At 46.1% G+C, this 13138-nt stretch overlaps 1 protein-coding gene across 2 annotated transcripts in view; it reads left to right on the forward strand.

Moving 5' to 3' along the window:
- Nucleotides 1–13138, forward strand: part of lars1b (leucyl-tRNA synthetase 1b) — a 54487-nt gene that overhangs the window by 35812 nt on the left and 5537 nt on the right. For both annotated transcript variants that reach the window (XM_078411291.1, XM_078411290.1), the window contains exons 24-29: nucleotides 1438–1528; nucleotides 1986–2126; nucleotides 3803–3943; nucleotides 6783–6893; nucleotides 8822–8932; nucleotides 11324–11428. In XM_078411291.1, the coding sequence (XP_078267417.1) occupies nucleotides 1438–1528; nucleotides 1986–2126; nucleotides 3803–3943; nucleotides 6783–6893; nucleotides 8822–8932; nucleotides 11324–11428 (700 nt within the window). The remainder of the gene's footprint in view (nucleotides 1–1437; nucleotides 1529–1985; nucleotides 2127–3802; nucleotides 3944–6782; nucleotides 6894–8821; nucleotides 8933–11323; nucleotides 11429–13138) is intronic.

Consider the following 13138-nt stretch of genomic DNA (forward strand, 5'->3'; position numbering starts at 1 on the left):
AGGGTAGAGCATTCAAGCACTAGTAGGCCCAGCCTTAAAGTGAGAGGTGAGAGATTGGAGAGAGAGCTCAGGGGTAACTTTTTCACTCAGAGTGTGGCCTGTATCTGGAACGAGATGCCAAAGGATGCTATAGAAGTGGTTACAATTACAACTTTAAACAACATTTGGACAGATGTATGGATAGGAAGGGTTGAGAGCCAATGTACCAACTTGATTGGGATGGACAGGGTGGGCTGAAGGGCAGTTTCTGTGCTGCACAGCTCTACACCGATCAGCCGAAACATTATGACCACTGACAGGCGAAGTGAATAACATTGATTATCTTGTTACAATGGCACCTGTCAAGGGGTGGGATATATTAGGCAGCAAGTGAACAGTCAGTTCTTGAAGTTGATGTGTTGGATGCAGGAGAATTGGGCAGGAGTAAAGACCTGAGCGACATTGACAAGGGCCAAATTGTTATGGCCAGACGACTGGGTCAGAGCATCTCTGAAACGGCAAGGCTTGTGGGGTGCTCCCGGTCAGCAGTGGTGAGTACCGACCGACAGTGGTCCGAGGAGGGACAAACCACAAACCGGCGACAGACAGGGTGTTGGGCGCCCAAGGCTCATCGATGCGCGAGGGCAACGAAGGCTATCCCATCTGGTCCGAACCATCAGAAGGTCGACTGTGGCACAAGTCACAGACAATGTTAATGGTGGTGACGGGAGGAATGTGTCACAATACACAGTGCATCGCACCCTGCTGCGTATGGGGCTGCACACGGAGGACCAACAGCATATTAGGCAGGTGGGCATAATGTTTTGGCTGATGGGTGTGTGTGACAGCTGGATTGTGGATGCTTGAACAGGATTGCACAGTGAGGCATAGGCGCAGTGGTAATTATTGTCGAATTAGAAAGGAATTCACTGCCAAAGATAATCTAAGATGGGCCAAATAACCCTCCTCTTCCACAGCTGATGTATGGTTGTTATCTACTACTGATTAATGTCTTACTATTTTACACATCAGCGCTACAACGGTAGAAAGAAAGATACTTGTTTATACCAAAGACACAATGCAAAGCTCTGGAGACTGGAGAAGGGTCCCAACCCGAAACGTCACCTATCCATGTTCTCCACAGATGCTGCCTGACCCGCTGAGTTACTCCAGCACTCTGTGAAATGTCACCTATCTATGTTCTCCACAGATGCTGCCTGACCCGCTGAGTTACTCCAGCACTCTGTGAAACGTCACCTATCCATGTTCTCCAGAGATGCTGCCTGACCCGCTGAGTTACTCCAGTACTTTGTGTCTATTAGTGTTTCAATAGTGATGGCCTTTGCTCTGCCATTTTGGGTAAGAGTGCACAATCCTAGAGTTATTTTTGGTGAGGTATTAAATCCAGTGAATATATTTCTACACACGAATGACTTGGTTATTATATTTTCATTCCAGTGAGATGCATGCTGGGATTCTGAAGACCGAGCAGCATTATGAGAAGATGATGTTCAAGGATGCTTTAAAAACGGGCTTCTTTGAATTTCAGGTATGTTTGATGGATGCAAATCAGTGATCCTGTGTGACCTTTGTGACGTATGGTGTAATGTAAGGGATAGGCGCAAAATTAGGCCATTCCGCCCATCAAATCGACTCCGCCACTTCAATCTTGGCTGATCTATCTCTCCCTCCTAACCCCATTCTCCTGCCTTCTCCCCATAACCCCTGACACCCGCACTAATCATGAATCTATATATTTCTGCCTTAAAAATATCCATTGACTTGGCCTCACAGCCTTCCGTGGCAAAGAATCCCACAGATTCACCACCCTCTGACTAAAGAAATTCCTCCTCATCTCCTTCCTAAAGGAACATCCTATAATTCTGAGGCTATGACCTCCAGTCCTAGACTCTCCCACTGGTGGAAACATGCTCTCCACATCCACTCTATCCTAGCCTTTCACTATTGGAGTCCCGTACTGATGGTTTTGGTGATTTGTGTTGCAGGCAGCGAAAGACAAATACCGTGAAGTGGCAGTGGAAGGAATGCACCGGGACCTGGTCTTCAGCTTCATTGAAACACAGACTCTCCTGCTGGCTCCGATATGCCCCCACCTCTGTGAGCACATATGGACTCTTCTAGGAAAGGTAAACACACAAAGCTGGAGGAACTCGAGATGGGAAAGGAGAGATATAGACGGTGATGTCGAGGGATACAGAACAAATGAATGAAAGAGATGCAAAGAAGTAGCGATGATCAAGGAAACAGGCTGTTGTTAGCTGTGGGGTGGGTGATAACAAGTTACAGACAATGAGACTCAACAAGACCACCTTGAAGCTAGTACAATGACTTGGGTGGGGGAGGGACAGAGAGAGAGAGAGAGAGGACACAAGGGTTACTTGAAGTTAGAGAAATCAATGTCCATACGGCTGGGGTGTAAACTGCCCAAGCAAAATATGAGGTACAAGTCCTCCAATGTGTGGCTGCCCTCACTCTGAGATTATTAGTTGTGAGCTTTATATGCATCTGGTCACAACACAGAAAATACAGTCCAGACACGAACACTCAACTCCATGTGGGTAATACTTGGTCTAATTGCGATTTTAAAACCACCGGAGATTGGTTGAGCAAAACATTTATTCTTGATGTATCAAAATGATTTGTTTTAATAGATTTCAAAGTCTGTTCCATTTCAATGAGTTTCAGTTGTAAAGATGAATATGCTATCGTTTGCTCAGAGCATCAATAAAAACATCAATAAACGCTGTTAAAATTTAAAAGTCGGTTAACGAAGCCCAAGCTTGTCTTTAAAAGAAACGTTTTGTCACTCTGATGGTTGAGGGCAGCGATACTTACTGTTCTAAAAGAATGGATTCCTCATTAAGTTAGTGACATCAGGCTCCCACATGAAATTTAAGTCTTAGGACTGGCCAGTCTGGTAACCAATGGCTCATTTGTGAGATCTTAAAAAAGTTGTAGATTTAAGATTCTAAATTGAAAGTAATACACCTCTAACCATGCAAGGATCCTAATTAAAATGTTTAAGTGTCCTTATTACCTGCCACGTATAAGTTAGATGCACCAAACAGCTCCTTTGCATCAAGCAATGTCTTCAAAGTGCTTTTGGATGAAGAATATTGTGCGTCAGAAACATTAGCAGTCACTCAAGTTTGGTTTACATTTGCCATCAATGGGCACTTCACAGGATGCTGCCTTGAAGAGGTGCTTCAAACCACAACATTTCCAGCCAGAAACCATCATGCTCAGTCTCTGAGAAGTGGCTAATAAGACACCCCAGCCCTCATTTTGTGGGATGCAAGTCAGTTGCATTCTGCAAATGGGACATTTAGAGATATTTGTTTCAATTAATTTCTATTTTAAGTCATATTTGCCTGGTGCATTCATTAGAAATCTGGCGTGACCAACATCTGTTTGCGTAGCATAAAGTGCTGGAGGAACTCAGCGGGCCAGGCAGCATCTGTGGAAGACCTCAGCGGGCCAGGCAGCATCTGTGGAAGACCTCAGCGGGCCAGGCAGCATCTGTGGAAGACCTCAGCGGGCCAGGCAGCATCTGTGGAAGACCTCAGCGGGCCAGGCAGCATCTGTGGAGGGAATGGACAGACCACCCTGCTTCAGTCTGAGTCTAAAGAAGGGTCCTAACCCAAAACATTGTCTGCCATTCCCTCCACAGATGCTGCCTGACCCGCTGAGTTCCTCCAGCACTCTGAGTTTCGTTCAAGGTTTTAGCATCTGTAGTTCCTTGTCTACCTATGTGCATAGCTTGTGATATGATATTGTGGTTTACTGATGTAATGTTTTACAGACAGAGTCGCTGATGAGGGCAAGCTGGCCAGTAGCTGGTGCTGTGGATGAAATCCTCATTCGTTCTTCTCAGTATCTGATGGAAACTGCCCATGATGTTCGGCTCCGTGCCAAGAATTACATGGTGGCTGGGAAAGGCAAAGTATGGACACTCTACATCCAGTACTTCAGTTTAGTTTATTGTCACGTGTAGCGAGGTGCAGTGAAAAGCTTGTGTTGCGTGCTCTCCAGTCAACAGAAAGACAATACATGATTACAATCGAGCCGTTTACAGCGTTCAGACACATGATAAGGGAATAACGTTTAGTGCAAGGTAAAGCCAGTAAAGTCTGATCAAGGATAGTCTGTATCTGTAATTATGATTGGTGTTCAAGCAGTCAGTATCCATTCACAAGTGCTGTGAAAGGCGTTGAGTGTGAGGCGTGCTTGGGTCCGTGAATGGACTTGTCCACCCACTGTATGGAACAGCAGGCAGTAAGTTCACTCAGAAAACAGAATGGAACAAGCACAATATTTACCTGGAACTACAGCAGTTTAATGCAGCTTATTGTCACGTATACCGAAGTACAGTGAAAAGGTTTTTTATTGCGTGCTACCCAGTCAGCGGAAAGTCTATACATGATTACAATCGAGACATCCACAATGTACAGATACAAGATAAAGGAAATAACGTTAAATGCTAGGTAACGTCCAATAGAGTCCAATTAAAGATAGAACGAGGGTCTCCAGTGAGATAGATGGGAGGCCATGTCTGCTCTCTAGTTGTTGGTTGGACGCTTCAGTTGCCTGATACCTTTTTAGCAGCTTTAATCTTGAAATTTTCTCTGGTAAATTCACCAGATTACTTTTCCAGCTGAAACATAGAAAATAGGTGCAGGAGGAGGCCATTCGGCCCTTCGTGGGCAACTGGGCCCATTTCCTCTTTAAAAGTGGTTTGGTTATGTACCTGTGATGGTGAACCCACAGCAGACTAAACTGTCCAGCTGATGTGATGGAAGTCCCGATTAACAGAACTCTTGCAGTTATCAGCAGAAGAATTGATTGGGGAAAATCAATGGCTGTGATGCCTTTTTCCTTTCAGAAGGCCTTTGGCAAGCTAGCTGGCACACTTTGCATGCATCTATATGGAGCCCATAGAGGTCACAGCTGGAATAATGTGTGCAGGCATGGTCCCCCTCCCAATGTTTGCAATACGGGGGGGACAGTGATTGATTCCTGAGATGGAGTTACGTCAATTGAGGAGAAATTAAGAAGAAAGACGCTAATAGACACAAAGTGCTGGAGTAACTTAGCGGGTCAGGCAGCATCTGTGGAGAACATGGATAGGTGACGTTTCACAGAGTGCTGGAGTAACTCAGCGGGTCAGGCAGCATCTGTGGAGAACATGGATAGGTGACGTTTCACAGAGTGCTGGAGTAACTCAGCGGGTCAGGCAGCATCTATGGAGAAAAAAGATGGGTGATGTTTCAGGTCAGATTTACGTCTGAAGAAGGGTTCTGACCCTAAATGTCACCAATCCTTTTTCTCCAGAGATGCTACCGAACCCGCTGAGTTACTCCAGCACTCTGTGTCTGACCTGCATGAAAAGAACACGGATAAGAAAGGTTTAGAGGGCTATCGGCCAAAAGCAGCCAAATGGGACTAGTTTAGATGGGGCCTCATAGTTGGCAATGAAGAGACCGGATGAAGGGCATGTTTCTGTGCTGTTTGACTTCATAACAAACTCCTCTCGTGTGTATATGGGTGTAATTAAATCACTTCTCATAAACTCATTATCAGGGGAGCAATGTTTGAGCAATGAACTAGATAGCACTTCAATAAAATTAAATTAGTTTTCCAGTTCTGATTATTCTTTTATGCTCCTGCATCTATTTCTCAGCAGCTTTTATGCCATAGATCTAATGAATTGTGCCGTTGTGGACAGGCTGTTGATGCGTGTGCTTTGGAGAACGTTGGGGTTGCCAACTTCCTCACTCCCAAATATGGGACAAAAGGTGACGTCACCGCCCCGCACCCCACGTGACCTCACCCAGCCAGTGGTTGTCACACAACCCGCTTCCCGGCCCGGGCGGCCGCCATTAGTGGAGCGGGAGCACGTGGCTGCTGGCTGGCTGAGGTCACGTGGGGCTGTGACGTCACTCTTTGTCCCTTATTTGGGAGTGAGGAAGTTGGCAACCCTGCTAATGCAGGGCAAGGTACGGGACAAACTAATTTAGCCCAAAATACGGGATGTCCCGGCTAATACGGGACAGTTGGCAAGCTTAGCGTTTGAGGCCCTCTGAGGGGGCGCTGTGAACTGTTTATGTATGTGCTGTGATGTTTGTGTGCCATTGTATGTTCAATTCTTAGTACCTGAACTGATGTACAGCACTTTGGTCAACGTGGGTTGTTTTTAAATGTGCTATACAAATAAGATTGACTTGACTAGTTGAGAGGGAAAGATAGATCGACTGTGATTGAATAGGCCCAGCACTTTAACTCCCCCTCCCATTCCCAGTCTGACCTCTCTGTCATGGGCCTCCTCCAGTGCCATAGTGAGGCCCGCCGGAAATTGGAGGAGCAGCACCTCATATTTCGCATGGGCAGTTTGCGGCCCGGTGGTATGAACGTCGACTTCTCCAACTTCAGATAGCTCCTCTGTCCCTCCCTTCCCCTCCTCCTTCCCAGATCTCCCTCTATCTTCCTGTCTCCACCTATATCCTTCCTTTGTCCCACCCCCGACATCAGTCTGAAGAAGGGTCTCGACCCGAAACGTCACCCATTCCTTCTCTCCCGAGATGCTGCCTGACCTGCTGAGTTACTCCAGCATTTTGTGAATAAATCGATTTGTACCAGCATCTGCAGTTATTTTCTTATACAGGAGGGTAGACTCTCTGGGTGGAATGGCCTAATTCTGCTCCTTTGAGACTTATGAACATGTTACAGGGAACAGCTGACCCTGCGTACTTTGCACATAACAGCGATGAAACGTTTCTTTACAGAAAGGAGATGCAAAGCAAACACAGAGACCATCTCACTGCGATATTTATGTGGCAAAGAACTACCCTCCCTGGCAGCACGTCACCCTCCTCCTGCTCCGCGAGCACTACGAGGCAAGTTCCCATCTTCCTTGCAATCTCCAGCGGCATTTATTCATCTTTTCATTATCTTCACACGCCATTCGTTGGTCATTTTTCATTTTTATGTCACAAATGACTCATTAACTATCCTTGGATGGTCGTTGTATTATTATTGTATACAGGTAGTAATTTGTTAAGAAATTTGCCAGTGAAATAAAATGCTTCATTTCCCCTCTTCCTCTGCCTTGAGGCAGTGCTTTTATTGCAGACATAAAGATGCTGGTTGCATATCAATTGAACATTCTGCTACACTTACCATCAATATACCCCCCTCTCCTGTTTTCACTTTCAGACCAAATAACCATTGTGGCACGGTGGCGCAGCAGTAGAGTTGCTGCCTCACAGTGCCAGTGACACGGGTTCCATCCTGACTACGGGTGCTGTCTATACAGAGCTTGTACATTCTTCCCGAGACCCGCGTGGGCTTTCTCCGGGTGCTCCGGTTTCCTCCCACATTCCAACGGCGTGCAGGAGTACGGGGTGATCACTGGTCATCACGGACTCAGAGAGCTGAGGAACCTGTTTCCACGCTGTATCTCTAAGTCGAACATCTAATTTAATAAACTAATACCTAATTAATTCCTGTTAAAAATTAAACACATTATTAAAATAATATAGACTAAAATAAATTGCCAAACTGAGTTTCTGTGATAAGCAGTTCATCTTTTGTCCAAGTTTAGATTTAGAGATACAGCGCGGAAACAGGCCCTTCGGCCCACCGGCTCTGTGCCGCCCAGCGATCCCCGCACACTAACCCTATCCTTCACACACCAGGGACGATTTTTACATTGACCAAGCTAATTAACCAATAAACCTGTACGTCTTTGGAGTGTGGGAGGAAACCGAAGATCTCGGAGAAAACCCACGTGGTCATGGGGAGAACGTACAAACTCCGTACAGACAGCGCCCGTAGTCGGGATGGAACCCGGGTCTCCGGCGCTGTGAGGCAGCAGTTCTACCCGCTGCGCCACCGTGCCGCCCTGTGTTGTCGGCTGAAGCTGTCTCCTGGTTTGTTGCCTGTTGTGGCATCTGTAGCAGAATAATGACATTGATACTTGCAGCCTTGGATACAACAGGCACCATGCAGCTGACGGCTGTGCATCAAATCATCACTGCTGCCGTGAACACCCGAAGCTGCTTCAGTGTTTAAGGGCCCCCAGCATTCAAGAGAGAGCTGGATAGAGCTCTTAAGGATAGCGGAGTCAGGGGGTATGGGGAGAAGGCAGGAACGGGGTACTGATTAAGAATGATCAGCCATGATCACATTAAATGGCGGTGCTGGCTCGAAGGGCCGAATGGCCTCCTCCTGCACCTATTGTCTATTGGCCTGAAGGCCTAATTTAAGTAAAACATTTTATCGTTAAACCTTTAGTAATCTTCATGTGCGTGACCAAGTTGCGAGGTTGCTGCCGATTACTAACCACCTGACGTGGAGCGTTGGTCTGGAATTTATGGTGAAACCAGCGCTAACTTCCAGATGTTGAAACCACTAACATTTGCGCTCGGTGATAAATCTACATCGGGCGGCTATGTTCTTGATTCCGTGCTTCTCTTCGAATAAGCCTCGTTGCAAAGTGAGCTTGAATCCCATGTTCTATGTCAGCTTGGGCAAATTGACACATTAATCATCACTTGCTATCAAAGTGATACCTTAGATAATAATTAAGCTGTAATTGGTTCCATCCAGCTCTCAGTTGACCACTTCTGTTCTCATGGTGGATTGGCTGCCTTGGATATTATTTTAACTGTCTGATTATTGATTTCAGAGAAGTGGAATATTCTTATTATGAAAATAATTGGGTTAGCTTTTGACACTGATGGGCTGCAGTATGAATTCTAATCTGACTGGTTCAGGTAGAGTCGCTACAAAATGCTTGACTCCACTTTGTACATTTCTGCAGAAAAGCAGCGGTCTTCTGCCCGACAATAAGACCATCGCCGGCGAGCTGAAGGACCTGCCCGAGCTGAAGAAATACATGAAGAAAGTCATGCCTTTCGTTGCAATGATCAAGGTAAATGTCTGTCACCTGCACAGGTGAGGTAGAGTATCGTCCCAGCCTCAACTACCTCCTCCGCGCAGCTCGTTCCATTCACCAACCACCCTTTGTATGAAAAGGTTACCCCTCGGAATCCTGTTAAATTTTTTCCCCTTCACCTTGAACCTATGTCCTCTGGTCCTTGATTCCCCTACTCTGGGCAAGAGACTGTGCATCTACCCGATCTATTCCTCTCATGATTTCGTACACCTCTATAAGATCACTCCTCATCCTCCTGCACACCAAGGAATAGAGACCCAGCCTACTCAACCCCTCCCTATAGCTTAGTCCTGGCAACATCCTTGTAAATCTTTTCTGAACCCTTTCAAGCTTGACAATATCTTCCTATAACATGATGCCCAGAACTGAACACAATATTCTAAATGCAGTCTCACCAACGTCTTGTACAATCTGTTTTTACAAAATGTTAAATGGTCAGCTCGACATAGATGACCACATCTACACCAAACCCAAACCTATCAGGAGTAGTCATGGGCATTCGATTCAATTTGAGATACCAGCTATCAAAACAGATGTGTGTAGCAATTCATTCTTCCCTCACGCAATTAAAGCATGGAATAGTCTTCACCCTCTTACAGTTACTCAACCAGACGCAACTACATTTAAGGCAGCTCTTCTCCAAGAAGCCAATCTTGCTTAAGTCCATACTCTGTCACCCCCGGTGTAAATTGCATTTGGAATATTTTGGAGGACCAAGAACCAACAACTGCAACATCACCTCCCAACTTCTATACTCAATACTCTGACTGATGAAAGCCAATGTGCCAAAAGCCTTTTTGACCACCTCATCTACCTGTGACACGGCCTTCAAGGAACCATGCACCTGTACTCCTTGATCCCTCTGCTCTACAACACTACCCAGAGGCCGACCATTCACTGTGTAGATCCTGCCCTTGTTCAACGTCCCAAAATGCAACAGCTCACACTTCTCTGTATTAAATTCCATCAACCATTCCTCCGCCCACCTGGCCAATCAATCCAGATCCTGCTGCAATCGTTCACAACCATCTTCACGATCTGCAAAACCACCCACTTTTGTATCATCAGCAAACTTGCTCATCTTGTACAGGTGCAGGTGTAATGTATATCCTGCTTGTAGCAGCATCACAGACACCTAGGCTCAATGGCATGAAAGCCATTCCCAGACAGAGCACACCGTCCATTCATACCTGGGCTCTCTGGCTTACAATTACCTGACACTCAGAAATCAGATTTCAGGAAAATCCCACCCCCGCCCCCTTCATTTTTAAGACATTCTTCCAGCTGGTAATGAATAATAAAATGTCCCATGGATTCCATTTCTGACTGGATACAGTAGATATTCCATCAGTGGAATTGTGGGGAGTGGAACAGTGAGTGCAGAATGAAATGAAGGAATTAAAACAAGTGTGTGCAGAATGATACTATATGGGTCACTAAAGAAAATAGAGTTTGTGATTTACAAACTGTTCCCAAGAACGGGACCCATTACAAACTCCAGAGCAAGCCTGTATCTTGTTTGACCTGCTTTGTTGTTGCTGATGTGTCTCCATGGATTTCAACCTCCTAAACTTGATTGTAAAATTACTGAGGAGAGAGGTAGTAATCCTGCTCAGAGCAGAGTTACAAGGAATGGACCATTGGCCAATGAGCCTCTGAAAGAGGTGAGGTTTGGGTCAGGCCATTTAACAAAATGTAATCATTTATGCAAAGATAAATAAACTTCCATGCACAGCAGTTATGGTAAATGAATGTAGAGTCATAGAGTCACGCAGTCTGGAAACGGGCCCTTCAGCCCAACTAGCCCACGCCAACCAGTACGCCCCATCACCACCTGCTTACGTTTGGCCCATATCCCCCTAAACCTGTCCTATCCATGTACCCGTCCAAATGTGGTTTAAACGTTGTGATAGCATCTGCCTCAACTACCTCCTCTGGCAGCACATTCCATACACACACACCACCCTTTGGGTAAAACGATTGCCCCTCAGGTTTCTATTAAATCTGTCTCCTCTCACCTTAAACCTATGTCCTCTGGTTCTTGATTCCTCAACCCTGGGTCAAAGGCTCTGCGTTCACCCGACCTGTACTTTAACCCATTAAAACCCAGTTAAACTTGAGCAAGTTTAACCTCCGTGTAAATGCTCCTTTCACATCCTGCGGATTAAGCTGCTGAGTTTTATTTTCAGGAGAATGGGTGTAGATTTGAAGCAGAACCCAGCTGACCATCTCATTTAATCATTCTCCTTAAAACTGGTCTGCTACATTTATCCCAAACTTTGTCAGAGTGAAGCTCCCATTTGTTCCAGAAGTAGCAGTTAGTAATATCTCAGTCAGGAATATTAATGAATTGTTTTATTGTTGCAGGAAAACCTGGAAAAGAATGGGTCTCGTGTTCTTGACTTGGAGCTGAAATTCGATGAGCGGAGTGTGTTGATGGAGAACATTGTCTACCTAACAAACTCTCTGGAGGCAAGCTAACGTTGGCCATAACAACCCAGTAACGAATGTCCGTTGTCTCAGCAATTTTCATGTTCATAATTTACAGGGGCAGAATTAGGCCATTCGGTCCATCAAGTCCCGTTCTGATTTATGGCTGAATCTATCTCTTCCTCTCAGCCCCGTTCTCCTGCCTTCTCCCCATAACCCTTTACACCCGCACTATCCAAGAATCTGTCAATCTCCGCCTTAAAAATATCCATTGGCTTGGCCTCCACCCCCTTCTGAGGGAATATATAACAGGGAGTCCTGGGTGAAAGGAGCTGTTGTTTTATGTGTGTGTTTGTACGAGGTGATGTGATGGTAGAACTTGAGCTGAATACTGGGGATGCCCTTCTGCAGGTTTGAAGTGTATAATTGTAACCATATTTTATTTGTTACGTAGAAAAATGTCGGAATCAAATTTGGGAACAGAATGACCTGTTGAATGGTGTTTCAGTTTACCACAGGGCACCTTACTGTCCCAGTTTACCACAGGGCACCTTACTGTCCCAGTTTACCACAGGGCACCCTACTGTCGCAGTTTACCACAGGGCACCCTACTGTCGCAGTTTACCACAGGGCACCTTACTGTCACAGTTTACCACAGGGCACCTTACTGTCCCAGTTTACCACAGGGCACCTTACTGTCCCAGTTTACCACAGGGCACCTTACTGTCGCAGTTTACCACAGGGCACCTTACTGTCACAGTTTACCACAGGGCACCCTACTGTCACAGTTTACCACAGGGCACCTTACTGTCCCAGTTTACCACAGGGCACCTTACTGTTACAGTTTACCACAGGGCACCTTACTGTCCCAGTTTACCACAGGGCACCTTACTGTCCCAGTTTACCACAGGGCACCTTACTGTTGTAGTTTACCACAGGGCACCTTACTGTCGCAGTTTACCACAGGGCACCTTACTGTTACAGAGATGGGATGGAGGAGGGTGTGAAGGTGACACGCACTGACACAAAGCTTCTTATTTACTCGGAGAGATTTATCCTCTGGTTGTTATATTGATTAAACGTTAAATGTGTGTACCAATTATCATCTAGCATTCTGTAATTAAAGGAAGACGCACAATGCTGGAGTAACTCAGCGGGTCAGGCAGCATCTGTGGAGAACATGGATAGGTGACGTTTCACAGAGTGCTGGAGTAACTCAGTGGGTCAGGCAGCATCTGTGGAGAACATGGATAGGTGACGTTTCACAGAGTGCTGGAGTAACTCAGCGGGTCAGGCAGCATCTGTGGAGAACATGGATAGGTGACGTTTTGGGTCGGGATCCTTCTTCAGACTGATTGCATGGGAAAGTTAGAAGACTGCAGAAGAAGGGTCCCGACCTGAAACGTCACCTATCCATGTTCTCCACAGATGCTGCCTGCCCCGCTGAGTTACTCCAGCACTCTGTGAAACGTCACCTATCCATGTTCTCCACAGATGCTGCCTGGCCCGCTGAGTTACTCCAGCACTTTGTGTCTTTCCTTGGTAAACCAACATCTGCAGTTCCTTGTTTCTACACTCTGAAGTTAAACCTTAGGAGATAGATGAGTACAGTTATCTGAAGAAGGGCCTTGATCCAAAGTGTCACCAGTCCATTCCCTCTACAAACGCTGCCTGACCCGCTGAGTTCCTCCAGCACTTTGTTGTTTTGCTACGAGGTTGCTGATGTTCTGGAGGGTTGGAGGTGGAAGCTGT

The sequence above is a fragment of the Rhinoraja longicauda genome, chromosome 14, assembly GCF_053455715.1.
Source record: "Rhinoraja longicauda isolate Sanriku21f chromosome 14, sRhiLon1.1, whole genome shotgun sequence".
NCBI lineage: Eukaryota > Metazoa > Chordata > Chondrichthyes > Rajiformes > Arhynchobatidae > Rhinoraja > Rhinoraja longicauda.